This window comes from Athene cunicularia (genome assembly GCF_003259725.1).
Source record: "Athene cunicularia isolate RWA chromosome 3 unlocalized genomic scaffold, athCun1 chr3_part1, whole genome shotgun sequence".
In the NCBI taxonomy this organism is placed as follows: domain Eukaryota; kingdom Metazoa; phylum Chordata; class Aves; order Strigiformes; family Strigidae; genus Athene; species Athene cunicularia.
The window spans coordinates 48,275,234-48,296,858 of record NW_020799097.1 but is presented as its reverse complement, the minus strand read 5'-3'; the positions used below and the strand labels follow the sequence as shown (position 1 = coordinate 48,296,858).

The 21,625-nt window shown below is 39.3% G+C and overlaps 1 protein-coding gene across 2 annotated transcripts in view; it reads left to right on the top strand.

The window, feature by feature from the left end:
* PREP (prolyl endopeptidase) overlaps positions 1-21,625 on the top strand; it is a 120,958-nt gene that overhangs the window by 10,166 nt on the left and 89,167 nt on the right. Inside the window, exons 1-6 of one of the 2 annotated variants that reach the window (XM_026845286.1) lie at positions 778-796; positions 960-1,034; positions 7,857-7,990; positions 10,924-11,054; positions 13,866-14,075; positions 14,657-14,778. In XM_026845286.1, coding sequence (XP_026701087.1) covers positions 794-796; positions 960-1,034; positions 7,857-7,990; positions 10,924-11,054; positions 13,866-14,075; positions 14,657-14,778 — 675 coding nt within the window. In that variant the 5' untranslated portion in view covers positions 778-793. Of the gene's footprint in view, positions 1-777; positions 797-959; positions 1,035-7,856; positions 7,991-10,923; positions 11,055-13,865; positions 14,076-14,656; positions 14,779-21,625 lie in introns of those variants that run through there. The other variant, XM_026845284.1, reaches the window with a different exon arrangement.

The following is a 21,625-nucleotide window of genomic DNA, read 5'->3' as shown; positions in this document are numbered from 1 at the left end:
GGGGCGGCCGGCGGGGGCTGATCTCACGGCCGTGCCGAGCCGGGAGCGCAAATCCCGGAGCTCTAGTACCGCCGCGTGTTTCGGGGACATCCAGGCCTCCAGCTGGGCTGGACTAGCACGCAGAGGAACAAGCACTCTATTTTTGTGTGGTGCCACATCTGTAAAATAGTCCCTCGTGTTCTCACAGTAACTTGATGGACAAGGGTTACGGTCTAAGTTTAGCTAAAACGGGTTCAGTTTGCTTTTCCTTCCGAAAGGACTGTGCTTTAGGCGCCAGCCCAGGGATTATTTACAGAACTAACATCGCTTTTAAACCAGAATGTTTGCCGACGTAAGTGAACACTGGAAAAACTTAAGTATTTATTTTCATAGTTGAGCAAAAGGCTGAACCATGCAACTCCTAACAGTAGGTATCTAGTCTTATTTTGTATACTGGAGGAAGGAAGCTGGTAAATTCAACCACGTGGGTTGGGGTTTTTTGAAATTTATAGATGTATTTTACTCGCATGTTTGTGAGAAGCAATAGCAGGTAGGGCTAAACAAGAGACGATTAATTGTCTAACTAGAAACTACATTTTGGCTGCATCCAGCGATCGGGGTTTGTAATTTGACTTGAACCCCTGGATTTGGGGGAGGTTTTAGGTTGTTTGGTTTTTTTAGGGGGGTTGATTTGTTTTTGGGGGAGGGGTATTACTTGTCTGTTGTGGAACGAATTTATGTTCATGTTCTGCATTTCTCTGGTGCTCTGTTTTTTCTGACGACAACTCTGCTGACTTGGTGCCATCACCAAAGAATGGTAATATTAACAACTCACTTGGGAGCAAGTTGTTGCTTTTCGCTTCCTTTGCTTCTTGGCACTGTATGCTTTTGTGAAATTCCAAATACCCTTCACCTTGATGACTAGAGTTTACTTGTGTGCATGTCTTTTTTTTTAAAGTGGTGTTTTTTTATAAATTTAGGTCTTGGATTACCATGGCTGTAAAATAAGTGACCCATACTGCTGGCTTGAAGATCCTGATAGTGAACAGACAAAGGTAACTTTTCTTTGTACAGGAATGGCTGTTTTGACATGGTTCTCTGTTATAGACTAGGTTTATGGGTATTCTTCTTTTTGAAGGACCTGCCAGTACTTTACGAGAACTTAGTGAATGTAGGTGTAGTTCATGTGATATCTTATGGCACCACCAGCAATGCCATTATTTTGTATGTTTGTGTAAATGAGGGAAAGACTGGAACACTTGGTATAATTTAGATCGCAGAATTTGGTAAACAAAGACCTTGTTTATCTTGCACCCATTTTTCTTAGACAATTTCAGTGCTCAAGGTGGTGTTGTCACACTCAGGAGAAATACTCTGATTTTAGAGCACTTTATCCACTGTCCTAAGCACATCTAAAGTTGCCATAATGAAATAGTTAGAAGATAGAAAGAAAATTCCTTTGGTTTGCTTTCTTTGTACAGTGACGAAGTGTGTGAATGTATCTTTTTTTTTTTTTTCTTTTTTAACTTTTAAAAATTTCCTTCTGAAGTAAGGCTTTCTTAGGGTTTTATTACAGTTTGCGGATGTTGCAGTGATTTCAGTCTGAAGTCTGGTGTAGCTAGGCTGTGCTGCTGGAACTGGCCTCTTGCTGAGGAATAATACTCAGGAATAGTAAGTATGACTGTGATACAGTTCCTCATGGTGTAGGGAGTTGCAGGGGTGATGGCGAGAAAGTGGTAGGTGTCAGTGTTAAGGGGGTTTCCTCTGTAATGGCTAATAACTTTGTGATAAATGTAGTTCCAGATCTAAACCACTGGCGTCTATCTAGTATGCGTGAATGTGTCAGGAAGATGAAGGGCAGGATCTCAGTTTAAAAATATTCTGCAAGGTGGCTTTCCATTAGTGAGATTCCTTCCATGTTCTCTCATGTATGTGCTTCCATGATAACGTTTTGATGAGCTTGAGATTGGTTGAATAGAACTTAATGTAGCTGTCAAGAGCAAGATAAAATAGGTACAGTTAGGATCCTATTCCATACTTACAAATCTGACAGCAAATATAAAAACTCAGGTAGATTAAAAACGTTCATTTGAGACCAGGTTTTAATGAAAAACTCTACCACGGATGTTAACACCGAATTAGATATTTAGCAAGTTGTGAGTATTTTTATTTTTTGATTCTGTCGTCCTTAAGAAACAGTACACACAGGATAGTTTTGTGCCAGATTCAGAGGGATATATGTGTGGGGAGGTATGGTTATGTCTGTCTTTTATAGAGGCTTTACAAATACCTATTAAAGTGGTTTTTGGGATCCAGTGGAAGTGCTGGGATTGAGAAAATGCCAAGACCTGACTTTTTGTGTCCCTGTGTTCTTGCCACATACTGTGAACAGTTTGAGTGAGAACAGTTGGAGGAGGCTGAATCTCATTCTCCAGAGGTTGTAGTATATAGGGGGCAAAAAATAGATGGTGGGATTATAATGTCCTTATAAAAATGCAGCAGCACAGACACAAGATGTCACACTGGTGGAATAAAAATAATGTTAAATCTTACTTGCCTATGCTCTCAAAAAACACAAACCCTGTCGGAATTTTTCAGTGCAACAGTAGTATGGAGCAAAGAGTTAATAGAGTTCCTGTGTGTGTATAAGTATGTGAGTATGAGTTACTGAACAAAGGGAATTATTTTGCTGTTCTACCTCTGTCATAGAAGAGGTCAGAAAAAAATAATTTTGAAGGGCTAAACTCCTTTCATCTACTTTATCACTCACTTTATGCCCTGCAGCAGAGCTTGCTGACAGGAACTCTTTCTTGCTAGCTTTTCATAATAGTTTTATCTCCAAGTTCTTGAGATAGTTTGGAGGACTCCTGCAAAATAGCTGTTCTGCACCAGGTCAAAGAATAACCAGATGCTGGTATAGAGGCAATTGAATGACTGTGCAGGCTTCAGAGAGAATTTGGAGCATACTTTGTAAAATTCTCAAGCCTTCAGGTTGCTGACCTTGAGACTTCTGTCCTTCCCATTCTTCCTCCAAGTTGCTTGCTCTCTTTATGCACACCTAATGTCCCAAACTTCCATTTGTTTTGGGGAAAAATAAAAATATCCTCTGTATACCTCCAACAAGAGGATACCTTTACTTTTCCACATATTACATACAGAACTAGAAAAAGAATTCCTTGGTCATCCATGCTTATCTGTATGAAAGAGTCCCTATTCAATTCCTGTTTACAGCACACTTGTTTGATTTGAGTATGTATAACAGTGAAAATTCTGGTTTATGCCGAGAGTGAAGACTGAACGTAATTCATTTATTAAGTTAGGAATCTTTTCTCATATGCAGTCAAAATTATTTGGTGTGTGCTGTCGAATAAATACACATATATTTTGGAATTCTTTTCTAGACTGAGCAGAAATACTCATGGCAAGCATTGGTGTGGTCGCAGAAAATAAATGGGTAGGCCTCACTTTGTTTCTGTGTTGATGTCAGTCAGTGAAATATCAAGTGTACTATTTCTTGAAGTGTGGAGAAGGAAGCAGAGGCAAGTGAGGTGATTGTTTTTACCGCTGGAATTTTTGTGGTAGTTTCACCTGATGTCCACTATAGGGTTAAGAGGACTGGGACTGAAAAAAATTACCCACAACAGCTGTGAGTATAAAGAATCAAGCTACTTTTTGCTGTAGCTAGTACAAACGATCTTGTGGGCTCTGATAGTTATAATAGCAGCTTACAAACAAGCGAACATAGAAGGGTGAGACTTTTTTAATTGGCTTAATCAGTTATTTTTTCAATGGGAGTAGAGTGTGGATGGTCCTGTATCTGATCCACTGGAGTCTGCAGATTTACATTAAGTTAGGTGGTTCTGTGGTTTATCTCTGCCCTCATTCCCCTTCTTGTGCTGACCTGAGTGCCTCTGTTCCCCCCCCCATGCCTGGATATAGCCATTGCAAGGTGATGTTCTGGGAGGGGGAAGCCTTTGGTGGATTAGTTTCCTGTTGGCATACATGCTTAATTTAGGTCATTCCAAGGCCATGTGATAGTTGGATCTAAGATGGTTCAAGAATGGGATCTTTCCTTTTGTAGGAGCCCACAGCCTACTTTTAATTAGGTGAAAGTCAAACAGGTATAGAAATCTTTCAGCCAGGTCGCCAAGATGATCCATACACAGTGTATATATCTGCTATAAAAAAGAGGTTATTGAAATCTGCAGGTGTCATAAGCAGGACTGTTTCTTGTCAGATGCAGTCTTGGAGCTGATTAAACCAATCATCCAGCCACATCCTCAGTCTCTTGTGGAAAAGCTGTTGTTCAAGAAGTATGTGCTTCAATGTTCATGATCTGTGTGCATTACTATATCACTAGTTTCCCTGTGTGTGCTTGGTTGGAGTAGTGACACACAGCTGTAAGCAAACAAAACTCCCTTGTCCAATATGTAAATAAAAACATTGCTCAGTACTTAAGTAAATGCTAAGACCTGAGTTGACAGAAGGCTGCTTAGTTTTACTTTGTAATACTTAAAAAAATGTATGTGCCCTCTTGTAGGAGTTGCACTGAACTACCTTTTACTGAGAAGATATATATGAAGATTTTGGGGGTAACTATTAAACTGTAAATCCTTTACAGGTTAATAACAAAGACTGCTAATGTTAAAACAATTTCTATCTTAAGACTTCTTGGAAGGCATACTGTGAGTGGAAATCATTATCTTGAGAGAATAGCTTAGTGATGTGTAGACAGCTGATAGGTTGTAACAAAGCATGGTTAAAAAGTTTTGGGGTTTTAGATGAAATTTAGTGTTTTTTTTTTTAAATAACAGTTGGCCTGCTCAAGTAATGGCCAAACACTTCAGCATTGAGTAGAATATCTGTACTCTTAGTACAACACTTCTCTTGCTTTTCAGATTACCTTATTTTCTGATACCATAAGCATATGCCTTACTTGGACCCTTATTCTATCCTTTCTTCTGCTAGCAAATTCTGTTCTGGTTCAAGACTTATGATAGGTTTTCAGATGCAGATTTCTACAGGTAAAATAAGAATCTTTATAGGCTCATGAAGATGTATAGAGTTGCTATTAGCCCTGTGGCCTGGGTGGCATCTGTTTAGCTCGGTGTGGTGGATAGAGTTGTTTGCTATGAGAGTTTCTGCTGACATCTGTTCCTGTACTTTACCTAGAGCAATATTTCAATTATGTATTGCTTTTTGAATGTGAGTGCAACCTTGTGCTTGAAAGTGTAAGAATAGAGTTTCCAAACTGGACTAGTGGACTCGATGGAACTCTTTCAAAAATTCCTACCTCATTTTTCAGATACTAATGGCATTCTCTTTTACAAATAGTCTTGGAATCTTTGGTGCATAGTAAGTGGAAATGGGAAAAATATATTAAGTTCATCTAAAAGCAAAATTACTAGTTATTCAGTTGTGAGTGCAATAAATATGTAATACTGCTCTTGTGCAATGAATGTTTGTGAAGAAAAGTTCGTGTCTCCTCTTTGAATATCAGTAATGAAAGCAGATGTGGTAGATGTGACTGCCAGTTAAAAATGGTAATGCACAGTTCCAGTATACCCTTGCAGCAGGGTTACCACTTTGGTTGAGTTACTGATACATAAAACAAAGATGTGGGCCAGTTTGTGTCCACTAAATTCAGCTGAAAAGTGCTTTTGCCCATCTAGTACAATGGATGGTTTTATAAGACATCTTTTTCCTGAAATGTCACAGCACACTGAGTAGTTAGTTTATTTGTATAGCATGCGCTGTCTAGATTTTTTTGTATGTGGTCTTTGAAATTCATGTGTTTGCATTTAGAGAAATTCAAATACACGTAATTCTTGAGTAGATTTGATATAGTTCTGTCATCATCTGATGGGAGGGAACGATTACAGCAGTACTGTATGGAAGCTGCATGCAGTTTTGACTTACCACTGGGATGTGCTGTGCTGCCGTGCTGGGTGTTAAAGCTGTTTGTGTCAGTATGATCCCTCAAAGGGAGAAGAGAAGCAAAAATTGGTCTTCCCTTGACAATGTGTTCACTTTTTTCTCGGGATCGCTTCCTGACTTGATCCTTGCTGGTACAGAGAGTCCAATTTTGGGTAAAGGTTCAGAAGTCATCACTGTTAGCCATCTATATCTTTTCTTATCTGTTCTTTTTCAGTGCTGTAGTGCTTGCTTTCTTGTGTCATCTTTGAGTGGTGACTTGTGTGTAACCAGCCCATGTGTTTTTAAACTAATACGTTTCAGTATTTAGCCAAATGCTCTTAGAGCATTAGTAATTCTGCACTCACGTGTTTAAAGATTATCAGTTCCTCTGTGCTTTGTTAGACATGAACAAATACCTCTCAAGTGGAGATTGACCATAATTAATGCACTTTCTCCTTTACCTTTTGGCCTGACAGGTCTCTGAAAACAGCTGGACATGTAATGCAGCTCTTGACTGTGCACTGCTGTGGCAGTGAGGCGAATGGGAGGGACAGTGTCTCTCTCTTTGCCCCATATGCTCACTTCTCACCACATGAAATGTTTGTAAAACACTACCAGAAGAGTTTTATGTTCTATTCTTTCCTTTTTTTCACCTGAAGAATTAAATGAGTAAACAGTGATAGCGTTTTTTAAATGTGTGCCAGGTACTCTACGCAGCTGGCTTTTCTGAAGAACTGTGAAACACAAGTTGTGAGATGGAGATTGTAGCCCTGCTGTTCCTGTGGGTCATGCCCTGTGGTGAAGTGTAATTCAGATGTTAACATGTGTTGATCTGTTTGCTGCATGATAGATTCAGGACAGGTAGAAACAATAGCCTCTTTTAAAGCAACTGTCAAAGAGACCTGTGTAAGCAAGAGGTGAGTGGACAGGGTTTCAGGCTGGAGGCAAGAGGCTGGGGTCTGAGAGTGATACAACAGCCATCATTGATATCTGGCTGTGAATTAGTCTCACGCACAGCATCCTGTCCTTCCTACTCCATGTTAGAGACAGAAAAGCATGTATGTCTGCTTCTTAGCAGCTGTGGTTCACCTTGCAATGCTTAGATAGTAATTTTACGTTAATATACTGTTGCTATGAATAGGGATGGTGAAACACCAACAGAGCACCAGTTTTTCCATGCATGCCATGGGAGCAGCAGCCTCTAACCAACAGCTGGAGTGGTAATGGTTTTGGCCACTGTTGTTAAGTGTTTGTGTCAGGGAGGTGGTGTGCTTTAAAGAAACCAGACTCCTCAAAGTTCTCCTCTCAGAAATTAGGAATTCTTGCCTTGTGTAACTAAGAACTGATCTGTAGACAGTACTTTGGCCTTTCAAAGAAATACTGGCTGGGATTGATCCTGTATGATATGTTAATAGGATGAACAGATGGTTCACATGATGTTTTGTATCATCTTCCAGCCCTTCACAGCTGTTGAAATGATAGCGCTGTCTGTGGGCAAAAGGGACTCTGTTCTTTATCCATTTACTAATTTATTTATCCTAGAGTATTGGAGTATTGTATATTTGTGGTGAAGTAAGGGGTATTTCCTATGTATATACCGTAAGGTAGCTTTTTTATGCCATTTCAGCAAATATAAGGAGGGTTTTTAAAAAGCATGAGGTTTGGAGTTTGTTTTTAGAGGAGAATTACATGAATCTGGCTTCTCCTTGGCTGAACCACTGGTTACCCCAGTGCATGCCCTGAAGAGATGTTATTCAAGATATAAGATCAGTCAGGCTTAGTACAGTATTGTGACATAATGCAAATAAGTATTCAAGACCCTTCATGTGTGACACTACACTACCTATATGGGGCGGGGAAGATGTCTGTGAGGCATTGCTTCAGAAAATAGTGTTTCCTGTAGGAAATACATATTTCTGCTTGAGTTCATGTCTTTCTTTGGGGGTAATGTTTTCTTACAGGCATTTGTGGAGGCTCAGAACAAGCTTACAGTACCCTTTCTCGAGCAGTGTCCTGTCAGAGGACTGTTCAAAGAACGAATGACTGAACTCTACGATTATCCTAAGTACAGTTGCCACTTCAAGAAAGGAAAAAGGTATGTGCGGAATGTCTTTGGTGATGAATGTAAAGCAAGTCAAAAGCAACTACTCGTTAGGAAAACAAATTATAAATTATGTTTGTATTTATTCCTTTATAGTTGTGAAGTAGGAAAAGTAAATCTATGTTAATGCATATAGTTGCATGATGCAGAGCATAACATGCTTGACTCTTCAGTTCCCAGTCTTACTGTTTTCTTGTTGTTTATTTTTATAGGAAGATTTGTGAGTGTCGATAGGCAACTTTGTAGAATAACTGTTGTAAAAGTTTGAGGAGTTCCTTTCAGGGTTGGTCACTGTCAGTATAGTTAAAGGCACCTCATCCTGAAAACAGCACAAGTCTGTCATATGCATGTTTTTCTAAATATTTACTGAAATACTGCTCTTGGGTTGGTCATACTTAGAGGAACTGGTAGGATTTTGTTTTGTCATAGCCAGTGAAAAGCAGTGGGAATTCCCTTGTGAAAAACAGCTCCCATATCTGCAGGGGATAGGGGAAGAATAATTTGGAGGGCTTAAGGAAACTGATACAAAAAGATCTCTAAACAGTCCTTACCCTGCTTACATCCCTGTTTCATTCCTGTGGCTAGATAAAGAGATGGTGCTTCTGTAGCTTGCCGAAGGTCTGGAGACTGCAGCTGCTACTCAATTTTATGTGACTTCTTTCAGAAACATTAGCAATCTCCTAGAGTAAGAGAGTAAAAGGATGAAACTGCTAGTTAACTTAGTAACATCTAAAGATTGTTTTAGCAGTTGAAAAAGAGGTAGTGCAGACAATCAGCCATTTTCTTAATCATGAGCAACACAAATAGTCTTTTTCAGTATTTTCTATTTGTTTCATCCTTGCTGAGTGGGCACCCAGATATGCCAGGTGTGTTTTCACTGTCATCCACAGGGAAGAGCAGAAGATTGTGTCATTGCCTTAAGATTTCTGCATGGATATTCATGGAGATCTGCTGCTCTTTAGTTATCTGCTCTATGCTGTCAGGAGGGTGTGGCTTTCGTTACTAAGGAAGGGAAAGTCTGTACTGTGTGGGCTTTTATGAAAGTATATTGTGGGTAGTGAACCCAAGCTGGTGTTGTTTTAAGTTGTCGCTGATGTGGCACAGCTTGTCAGCATATAAAGGTGTGAGGTTTAAGCCCCAAAGCAGTGGAACTGTTTAGGGCAGTGCCGCACCCGGGGAAGTAAGCCTTGTTGAGCAAGTCGGGCAAAGCTTATTAGTTTGTATGTGATGCTCGTGCAGATGTAGCTATGCTGAATCTGATTCTGGATCAGCCTGGTCAGTGACTGCTCTGGATTTGCTGACCCATTCTCCCTGTGCAGTGCAAACATGCCTGAGTGTGGTTATCTTCAATGCTGATAAAGCTTGATGTTTCAGAAGTGCTCATGGCAGTGATGAATATAGTCTCCACTGGAGATGGAGTCTTAATTTGATGCAGCTGACTGTCCACCAGGAAGAACATTTATGCCAAGAGCTTAATGTGCTTTAACTTATGACAGTACTTTGATTTTAATAGATGTCTTTTAAGTTTTTCTGAGCATTACTCTATGTCTTGGAACATGCTGAACTTAAGTCACGGTGGTTTAAAAATCACAGCAAACCCCCATATATTATGGTGTTTGAGGATATCAAAAGGGCTCTATCAAGTAACAGTAAAGGACAGGAAGAAGAACTATTCTATTTGAAGAACTGTCTTAACCTCCCATGACACTTAGAAATTCTTACATTTAATTTCTCTAGTTTTCTGCTGAAGAATAGCTGCTAAAGGACAGTGTCTCAAGACCTGTTCTGTAGAATCTGCAGAAGACAAGAGTGCCCAAGGAGGTGCTGTGTCTGTCGCATTGTTTGACCTTTGCTTCCTAGCTTATTGCCCAGCATTGCAGAAGTGAAATTGGCTAGAAATAACATGTTCAAACGGAAAATAAGGTATCTTTTTCTTCTGTTCCTTTGAATCTTTCAACTTTTTCACTCTCTGAACATTATTGTTAGTATTTGAATCTATTACTTGTTCAGATCGTTAGCCAGGCCTTTTGAGTATAGTTCTTCCTTCTGGGTTTACCAGGTTCCCATGCTTGTATCCAAGTACTGGACAGTCTTGGGAAATATGTGAACTTATGTTTAGGTTTGACCATTACCCCATAAATTACTCTGTTCCCCCAGGTGAAGCTTCTGTTTGATTTGTTAAGTCGTGGGTTTGTGTGGTAAAAGTCAGAAGTTACATGAAAGAAGGGTGTAAGTACCTATGAATTGAAGGGAGTTATTTAATTTCTTTGAGCTCTGTAGTGTCATATGATGTGAAGAGTATCCCTCGCTAAAGAGAATTCTGTAAATCTCTGTTCCTACAACTTTTTAAAAACACACACAGTTTTAGGGACATTGGAAAATACAGATAAAACAATTTCAGTTCTGTTTCATTTGAACATCTGTCTGCCACCTGATACAGATTAAAAACAGCAATATGGATGACAAAGCTTAGAATATAGGGGATGGGAATCTGTGCCTATACTTGTAACAGAGAAACACCAAGGCTGCCGTAACTGTTTAATGTACAGTCATGTAGATTTATAGTATACTTCGCTTTGTTTGGAATACACCTTGGCAAATGCAGCTTCTATTTTTAAAAGATGTTTTGGATGCATCCTGCAGTCTCTTCACATTGGGATGAGAGACCTCTAATTTTTAGAGGCCTAGAAATTGGTATCTGGACTTCCTCTCTGCTAAGGGGGAGAGAAAAGTACCTACAGAGGATGATTAAATCCCTGACAGCCGCAGAGGAAGCCATGATTCCTACTCTGCTATGAAGCTTGTGTTTCCGTTATATATTTACCTGTCTTTTATTCACTTAATGATAATCTCATACAAGTTTTGCTTGCTTGCCTAACTGAAAATCTGAGTTCTTCCTACTTATTTTCCCTCTTGCATTCTTTTAGGTATTTTCACTTCTACAATACAGGACTGCAGAACCAGCGAGTTTTATATGTACAAGATTCCTTGGATGCCGATGCCAAAGTTTTTCTTGATCCAAATAAGCTTTCTGATGATGGCACTGTGGCTTTACGAGGTTAGTGAGACTGCAGTTCCTGCTGAATGAGTCTGGGTCTTCAGCAGAAGTTGGAAATGGTTCCCAGTTCTTCACCTATAAAAGTATGGCTAGAGTGGCTTGTTTTAATCAAAGTAGTCACAATAGCCATATGTGGATTTGTATTTTGTTTCAGAACACCACTTCTAAATCTACACTGTATTCATGATTAACTTTGCTCAATTTCTCAATTTTTTTTTTTTCACAACTCTGTAACAGGTTTCCACTGAAATATGAACAGATCTTGAGGGTGTCCATAGCAGATAAAAAATGTTCATGTATTTATCTGACTAATTCTCTTAAAATTGTATTTTGCATCTTTAACAGAAGCCAGGAAGTTCAAGTAAGAGACTGTGAAGGAATGTAGCATTAACTGTTACAACTATCAAAAAATTACTTGTGTTCACCAAGGCTTTAGCTTGTGTTAGCTGTCTGTTTTCCCACTCCCTGCTGGCTTATTGTAGGAGCAAGTGTCTTAGACCTAGAAGTCCTTTAAGTCTGTTCAAGGCAAGTTAATAAAAACAGAGGACAGAATTAGTGGATGCTTCTTTATGTGAGACCTAGTTGAAGAGAATAAATATATTGGGGTTTTTTTTAGTGAGAAGTCCTGCCATAAACTGTGGATATAAGGAATTGAGTTCATATATTTCTGTATTTACTGTATAAGTAAAAGCTTATGACAAAGTCTCTTTCCAAATGCACTTAGAGAAACAACAGTCATGGAATAACAGGGGTCAACTCTTGGTCTTGATAAATAATTGATTTAAAGGCAGGGACAGGAATAACTGATCATCTGTCAAAGTGAAAATCACCACTAGAGTTCTGTCAAGGATTATGCTAGGACTTGCACTGTTCAGTATGTATGTATATATTTGAAAAAGGAGTGAGCAGTAAGGTAGCAGAGTTTGGTGATAATACAAAGTTATTCCAGGTAAAGATTGAAGAATGACTGAAGAGCTGCAGGAAGACCTTAGCGATAGTGAGTGAACAATAAATTAACAGGCAAAAGTCTCTGTGCAGATCCATTAAGTGATGAAAAGGGAACAAACAATCCTAACCTCATTTGTAGAGGAATGGGTGGAATGGTCTCTGAGCTGATCATGAGCACTTGGGAACAATTTTTAGGCTGTAATAGATAGTTCCATGAATATGTCAGCCTGGTTCTTGGTAGCAGCCAAACAAACACATCAAATATCAGAAATTATTAAGAAGGAAATAGAGAACAAAAAAGAAAATGACATTACATTAGCAACCCAGAGATTTGTAGAGTTGCATCAAATACTAAATATAGTTCTAGTCCCCTTGGCTCAAAAGGGGCTCTGAAATACAGTTTAGAGAAGGGCAGTAGGAACAATCAAGGGTATGGAGCAAAGGTCAGAAACAATTGAGTATCAGATCAATCAGTTCAGTTGATTCAGATCAATCAATATCAATTGAGTATCCAGATCAATCGACTTGGAAAAGGGACAATTTAGCAGGGATGTAATAGAGGTCTAGAATCATTTGTGGCATGTAGTAGCATGGAGAGAGTGAATAGGGATTAGTTAGTCATAATTGTTCAATTACAAGAATGAGGGGGTATCAGATGAATGCAGTGAGAGTAGAGTCCAAAGCAAACAAAAGGGCGTGGTTCATGCCACAAGAAGTAGATTTGTAGAACCCCTTACCAATTGATATCGGTGGTGTAGAAAACTTTCAGTGAGTTTAAAGGCAAGCTGGACAAGGTCAAGAAAAAGGGAAGCGTTGACAATTACTATTCAGCAACTTCATGGAAAAGAAGTCCCCTAAGCTAAAAATGGACAGAGGCTGTACAGATATTTGAGGGAGGTATTACACATGCTTGCATTGTTCTTTTGTAGGCATCTCATTGTGGTTATTCCTGAGGATAGCTGGGAGAAATTTTGTTCTGAATCAGAATGGCCTCTCTCATGTTCTTAAGGGGGAGAATATATTAGAGTGGCACAGTAGTGCTTCTCAAACCCATTTGTTCTTTTTTTTTTGGTAGTTACTTTTAGGTCTATATAGGCCTGTGATAATTCAATCTCTTCACCTGAGTTGATTTTAAGAGTGAGTTTGATCCTTATCAACTGTGATGGAAGCTCTTCTGAATTTTTGCCAGAATCATGTTTTCCTCACAGTTTGGATAGAGCGACATATGTATTAGGGAGGTCTTAGCTGAGAATACTGGTGATTAATCCATTTGTGTGTTAGTGGCAAATTTTTCCAATTGCTTCAGTTTTCATGGCTTTGCAAGGTCTAGTTTTCAGCAACTCCAGTCATTTATTTCAGGTTGCATTGCTTGTATGTCAATTTTTGTTGACTTCTTTGGTATCGTTTCTCTCTTAAAATCTTACTTTAAGTTCCCTACCTGTGTGCATTTTCAGTCTCCACCTCTATCCTCAAAACCCAGGGAAGTAGAAGAATTATTGCTCAAATCATAATTCATATGTTGGGCATAAGCGATGTTATTGAACATACGTTTTGAGTATGCGTACCTAAACTCAGTTCTGTGAGTTACTTGAGAAGTCCACAGAGACTGGAAAAGTGCTGTGAATCCCAAATGATAGCAGGTGTAGTTTCTTGCGCTGTCTTTAAGAAAATAAACCCTCTTCTCTCCATGTTCGGTGAGCACAGTTCTTTTAACTACTTTCCCAATTTTACCTCTCTTTCACTGGGGTTTGGCTAGTGCATAGTAAAATAAAAAGTTGTGTGGCAAAATAATGAAACAGTTTTTGAAAACATTGATTCCTTGTGCTGGTTCTTACTTCATCATGTTTGGTTCAAATTTCCTAGGTTATGCATTCAGTGAAGACGGTGAATACTTTGCATATGGGCTGAGTTCTAGTGGCTCTGATTGGGTTACTATCAAGTTTATGAAAGTAGAAGGCCCTGAGGATCTTCCAGACACACTGGAGAGAGTTAAATTCAGTTGCATGGCATGGACCCATGATGGAAAAGGCATGTTCTATAACTGCTATCCAAAACAAGATGGGAAAAGTGATGGTAAGTATGGCTGTACTACTTGCATGCTATGTGGAAGCTAGATGACCTTTTTGGTAGATTCGTGCAACAAATAATTAGCAAGTAGTAGTTTATACTGATAGAACTAGCTATACTAGTTTATACAGTTAGATACCAGATTATGTCTTGTATGACCAAACCTATACTCATTTAGTGTGAGTATCCTCTTGTCTGCCTGTCCCTCTCTTTCACTTAGAAGTTTGCTGCTCCTTTTCTTTTTCTCTGCAATGATTTACTTAGCCTTCATACAGGGTGTTATTGTCTGGAATTTGGTGTCTGGTGACAGCTTACTTAAATGTCTTCCCCTTATGCATTTGTGTGGGCATAGGTGAACTGGCTTGGGAGATGGACCTGATGAGTATCAATCTGGGGCATAAGGTTTTTGTTAGTGATCCAGATTAATCTGTGGTTCGCAACACACCATGTTTATGCTAGCAGAACTCAAGGAGCAGCAGACAAAGTAAAGTGCTGAGAAGCATCAGTAAGGAAGGAATTTAGCAGCTTTTATTGTAAGACAGTGATAGTGAAAAGTTTAATTGGTTTAAATATCTGCATTTCACTAGGCACTGAGACCTCCACTAACCTGCACCAAAAGCTGCATTATCATGTATTAGGAACTAACCAGTCGGAAGATATCCTGTGTGCTGAATTTCCCGATGAACCAAAATGGATGGGTGGAGCTGAGGTACGTAAACACCCTGAAGCATGTCATCATTATGTTCAGTTTTTCAGATTCTAACTACTGATAGTAGGTATAAAGTGGAAAACATTTTATTAAAAGAACACTTTTTATTAGTGTTGCAGAGTCGACCATTGAACTAAGAATCATTGATAAAGTTGCGGAAAATAAGACTGTCTAGTTTGCTTTAAATCAGTCCTCAATCCTGTAATGACACAATCACATGCCCTTTTTCTTCATTGAGCACACTTCTCCCTGATACACATTCCAGAACAGAGGAGGATCATTTGATGGACAATGTGTCTCTCTTCTTGTTTCTTTTTAGTCAGTGCTGAGCCCCAGCCTTTGTTTCCTGTGCAAAAAGCTTACTTCAATGATCAGCATGTGTGGATATTCCCTGCTGTGTGTTTATTTTGTTTCTATTTATTTTCATGATGTTTCTGAAAATGAAATGCGTCCTTCTACTTACTTGAAGAATGGAGACGTACAGGTTAAAATCTATTAATACTGTGTGCGTGTACTGTTGGAGACTTTTCAGTTTCCCTACAACAAGCTTTATTGACACAAATATGGTGTGGATTGTGTTACTGGAGATGGAACAAGTGGCTGCTGGAATTGATTTCTTAAGCTTACTTTGTTGAATTATTACTATATTGTGCAAAGTCCTAGTGAACCAGAATGATAGGTAACCATGCTCTGTTCTCTCTTATTTGAATGATTCAAATGATCCTAAGTTTCCTAATTAATGTGTGGCTTATTCTTTATATTAGATTTAACAGTGCTTGATTGAGTGCATTCTTCTAAATGCTGTGGGAATGTAGTGGTGGTCATTCTGTTTATCAGGGAACTGATGTTTTTCCAGTGGATAAAAACCTGTTGTACTACTTTGTACTCTCCTAGCTACTAATATAATCAGTACATTTTGTTTCTTTATGGGGTGTCTTGGTCTGACAGTTGATAAATATGAAATGTTTTTACCTTGATTTGGGTTATTCAGTTCCTAGAACTATTCTTCCCTGACAGTATACCTCTCTTTAAAAATTTAATCGTCTGCATCACTTTTCAATGCATTAACCCTTGAAAATGTTGAGGGTTTCTTTTCTGTGGGCTGCTAGAAAAGAACAGTTCTTTCAGAGAATTTGAACAGAGGAATTCAAAATGACAGTGAGTGAAAATGTGAAGGTCTCCCCAGCAAAGTGGCCACATGTCTGGGTTTTGGTTGGGGTAGCACTAATTTTTTTTTTTTTTTCTTCCTTCTTAGTAGTTAGAACAGTGCTGTGTTTTGGATTCATGATGGGATTTCATATGAGAAGAATGTTGATAGTGTAGTGATGTTTTTATTTGTTGTTTAGAAATCAAGGACTTTTCAACTTCTTGTGTCCTGCTAGCATGCAGGTACACAAGAAGCTGCGGGGGAGCATAGCCAAAACAATGGACCCAAATTGGCCCATGGAATATTCCGTATCCTCTAATGTCATGCTCAGTATATAGATAAGGGTTGATCGGGAAGCTCTGCTTGGGTTTTTGAGATGGTGCTTTTGGGATTCATTCTTCTCTGGAATCACTAGCTGGAAATAGGCTGAGCATCAGTGAGCAGGTGGTGAGCAATTGCATTGTGCATTACCCATTTGTGTATTCTGTTATTACTATTATCATTATTATTTTAATTTTATTTGCATTATTAAATTGGTTTTATCTCAACATATGAGTCTCCTTACTGTCACGTCCCGCTCTGACGAGGGGGACAAGTGACTCAGATTCACAAATCCCTAATTGGAGCGGACAACAAGTCTCCAAGTTCAAGTATTTATTAACTACCTACAATGTACTAATTGAACACATGATAATTGGCTAAGTACAGAGCAAGCTGTGGCAAGCAATATAATATGCTTTGCATTTCTTAATAGAAAAAGGAAAAGAGGGACATAGAGGGAATGGGGGAATACAGATCACTGGTCTGGGTTTCTGCGCTGATCCTGCCGGGGAGGATTCCAGGAGGCAGCCATCTTCTTCGCTGGCATCTGTTTTCTTTGCTTCACTGCTCTCTCCAGACGGCCGGGGTGGGGGCAGGGAGAGGGGCAGAGAGAGAGCGAGCCCTTTCTTCTCCCCTTTGATTTATACCCACTTTCCTTGGGTCCGTCCCCTAGGTCAACCCACAGACCTACGTATCCCATGTACGGGGAGGGGTAAGGTGTTTCATGGGATGATGTCACTAGCATGATCATGACAGCTCTCGTTAGCATATTGAGGGGTGTCAACTTTAATATGCATTTCGTGGATAATGAAGCAAAGTTCATTCACCGGACACATGGCCCTTGAAATCTGCCCAGGTGCCCCAGAGAAGATCTGTCCTGTCTCCACAGGGCTCTCTCCCTCAGATACATCGGGCAGCCTTATCAGCTTCGGCCTCCACAGAAAGCACCCTGTGACTCATGGTTTTGTCTTGCGAGTGTTTGAGGCATATTTTCAATCAGCCTCAACTTTTGCTTTCCCAGGCTGTTTGTCTTAGTTTTTCACAGGCCTGGTTTCTCGGCTCTCACACTTACCCTTACCCCTCCAACTCTCTCCCCTGTTCCCCACGGTGGGGGAGCTGTGTGATGTTTGGCTACCAGCCAGGTTTAAGCCATGACAGTACTTTTTGGCACCTGAATATTGGTGTAAACTTGCAAATGGGGCTTTGGAATGTTTTGGGGTGGTTTTTTTACTGTTCAAAAACTAGTCAGTTCTGTTGAGTTTAACTGGCAATGAAATGAAATTTGGAAATCATTATCCTTATTTTTCCTTAGTTCTGTAAATAAATGGGCTTTCTGTTGGTGACAGATGTCTTGTAGTGATGTATCCACTGATTCACAAGTGATGCATATTATTATTATTATTGCTTTGCAGTGTCGTGAGCTAAACTACACATGTTGTTGTGAAGGCATATTAATTTTCCATGGGGGAGGGCTATTGCAGTCTGATTCATTAGACTATACAGCTTTTTAGGGTAGTGAAAGTTTGCAGTCTCAGATGGTATTAATTCCTGTGGAAATGATACCTTCTGTATTAGGTGTAGAGGTACACTTGTCTTATAGGTAGCAAAACCTCTGAGATAATAGCACACTAACAGAGCCTTTTCTTATCTAAGTTAAAGAAGCAAGGCTTGAGAATTTCAAGATTGGAAATACAGAACCGAATAGGAGGAGGACCATGGAAGAGAATTCATAGTACAGTGCATGTAGTGAGTAGCAAAGAGTTTGCCTGTCCAGAGCACAGAGAAGCAGTCATCCCACATCTCCTGGCTTTTCTTCTGTTGTGAAAGAAAAGCTTGAGGCAGCTTTAAATGTAAAAGTAGTATGTGTTTTTCTGATACCAAATGTCTCAGGTAATTTTTGTGATTAATGAGAATATATAGCCCTTACAATCAAAAGGTCTTTGGAGTGGGAAGAACAGACTGGTAGTAGTAACTTTTGCTGTGGAATAGGAAAATAATAGAATGTAGTGCAACTAGCAGTTCTGAAACTACAGGAATTGAAACAGACCTGTAAGTACTGGGAAAGCGGGGAGGGTGGCGAGTAGAGAAACGCCTCACTGCTCTGGGTTCTTACTTAATAAATTTATATTGCTGCTTATGACTGTTCTCTTGATGTCTAGGAGGCGTAAACTTCCAAAGATGTTGAAATTTAACAAGAAATGCTATTATAAGGAGGAATGGTAAAGCAGAGATCTACCTTGGTAAATAATCATGAGTTTATCTAAGTGAAAGTACTTTAAAATATAATCTGGAGTTCTGCTGTGAGCTCCAGCTGTAAAATTTGGCTCTGTCATCCTGATACAAATGTTTTTAATGGTCAGAAAAAAACATATTCTGCAATTAAAAAAACCCAAACCAAAGCAATGCATTTGCAAAATGTGGTTTCATCTTTGTGCAATAGGTTAAAAATCTTCTTTTCAGGCCATTCAAACAAGTTTTCTGGTCAATTTTTTTGAAGTATGTGTTTGAGAAAGTGGAAGACCACAAAGTAATGGGGGAAAAATTAAAATGTCTTTAGTAAAAATCAAATTATATGGCATATTGTCACTGTCCTGAATATTCTTATTTGGTGCTAATGTACTGCCACAGATTTTAAAATACAGCTTTGCACCACTCAACGTTTTATGAAGGTCCACTTTCATGCATTCCTGTCAGATTAATAAACAAATGTTTTTATTTTAGAGGGTCTTGTGGGACCAAACAGGTAAAGACATTTTGGTTCTTTTATGTTTTACATAACCTTCAGTGAAGACAGTTGGATTACGGTGTGGGTGGTCTAATCTCAACTACCGAACCTTTCTCTATAGTGGGGGTGGAGGTTGAACACTCAGGTTTAGAGCAGAATTTGCAGGTCTCTCAACCATTGGGTTGAGGGAGGGAAATACCTTGCTTGCAAGTGAAGAGCGGGTGACAAGGAGATCCTCCAGAGACTTCAAAAGTAATAATGTTGCCATGATACTAAAAAAAAAAAAAAAAAAGTGATGTGTATTTTCAGTGGAGAAAAGAAACTAGGTTGCTGATTAGGACAAAAGAGGGTTGTGTAAAATTTTGTCAGCTTAATACATTTACAGGACAACATGTAAGAAAATAACTTCAGTTTTTTCCCTCATTACACATTCCACTCCAGCTCCAAGTATGCTTGACTTCAAATCTGTGGTGCTGAAAATGGTGTTGGCATAGAAATACAGATGCATTTCCAACTCCTTACTTGAATGGATTGCTTGTGAGGTAAAAAACCCATGTTTATTGTTAGTCAGATATGTAAGTTTTGTAAAAGTCTATCAAATAATTTTGTTAGTCTAGAAAAAACATATGTATTCCTGGAACATATTCTAAGGTGGTAGTGGGAGTTGGGAAGAGCAGGAATGGAGGCTTTTTGAATAACATCCCAGTAGAGGGCAGTCTGGTATGAAGATTTTTAAAACCTTGGCAATGTCATAGCTGCTCTCAGAAGAAAGGAGCTTCCCGTGCTTCTCTAAGTAGCATGTTCTCGCTTCCTCTGCAGACTCGGAGAGCATATCTCTCTTTTACAGCCAGAATGTTATTCTCAAAGTTAAACAATAAGTTATATAAGAGCCTTTCACAGTTGGTAGTGTTAAAAGTCCCTATGGTACTGGCAGGAAAGTTAAAGGAGAGAAAGGAAGGGGTGAGGGGAACCTTTCCATCTCATTTCTGCCAGCAATAAAACAAGCACAGTTTTTCATGTTGTCTAACAAACACTGCACAGTCCCTGAATTGACAATTATCTTTTTTAGAACTGTCAGTTAACATCAGTGGTTCTCAGCCAGGAAGGTGATCTTGCAAATGAAATTCAGATCACAGAGGGGTAAGCTGTGCCAGATGTGTGCTGCTTATGGTGTGTTTTCACTGCAGGAATGTGCAAGTGCAGCATCCACAGAGAAAGAGTGAGCAGCATGAAGGGTAATGGCTCAAAACATTGTCAGTTTGCTCAAGTGAGACACTGCTGGATGAAACAGGGCTATGGGAATTTTTCTAAAGCCTTACACTATCTTTGTCAAGGCTGAATCTGGAATAGAAGCTTGCTATGAATAACTTCTTACTACCCTGGCAATATCTCTGTAGAATTTTACCATTAAGAAACAGGCAGGCAGTATTTCTCAATATTTCTGGCTGCACATGAGGCTGTGGTAGAAGGTAATCTCTTACATAGCCAGGGTCCTGATGCTTTGGTGCTTTCATTGTACTTAAAAGGCAAACTGAAAGCCACAAGAAAAGTAATGATGTTTGTCACTTCAGAAGGCTACTGATTTTACTCTGTGCTAGATTTAAAAGAATGCATGTAAATAGGCATGTACATATTGCTGTGTTTCTCTTCTGAACAAGGCTGGCTGGTGTCCTGTTGGCAGTTGAGACAGTTATAAGCATGAAGATCCTAGGGATAAAATCCCAGTTCTTTGGCTTTGGTAGGTCTCCTTCAACCCCAAGCTTAGAAATGTATGGTCAGAATAGAAATGTTTTTTATATCAGCTGTCATCAGAGGTTCTTTATACTAGCACCTGTCTGGAATAAGGAAATTGAATTAATGCCCAAAGCAATTTTTCTAACACAGAGAATGGATGGATAGCACACATCAGCATCTTGTTTCCTTATAACCAGGCCCATGTCCTTCCTAGAGTATGTCAGACCTGCTCCTCATAATATGGTAAGTGGTTTCTGTTGAACGTGATCTTGAAATTATGCATTAGTGTGATCACCCATCATTAGAGCTTCTGAAATCTAGTTGATTAAACCACTATGATGCAAATAGAAAACAAAAACAAAGCATTTGTAGCCTTTAAGTACCAGTGCCAGGAGCCTTGGATTGTGCAGACAGTCCCAAGATGTCACTCAGTGGAAGGGAGTTCTTGCCCCAGCCTCATCCTCTTGAAAGACTGCTAGAACATAAAATGTGATGGGAGCTATATGCAAACTTCATTCAGTGGCTTTGTGGCACCACTGCAAAGATAATGTTGGAACATAGCTTAATGCTCCTTTCATTAGCAAAAAAACCCACACACCCCTAAAAAAGGAACCCTTCACGATAATTTTATCTCATGAAAAAGTTGTTTCCTATTCTAAGAAAGGAAATAGCTTTGCTTTTTCTAATAGTTAATAAAATCAGAATTTGAAGTTCTGGGAGATTACAGTTCTTGACTTGGTTGTTGTGCAAGTAGAACTTTGACACGAGGACGTGTGCACATCTATGATGTTAGAACACTTGAGGCTGTTCAGACAGTGTAATTGCTCTCCTTTCACTGACTAAATGTTTCAGTAAGTTCTACAGGAATTTTTACTTACTACTCTCTCTGTAGAAGACATTTGCTTGTGGTTTTTGTGTTC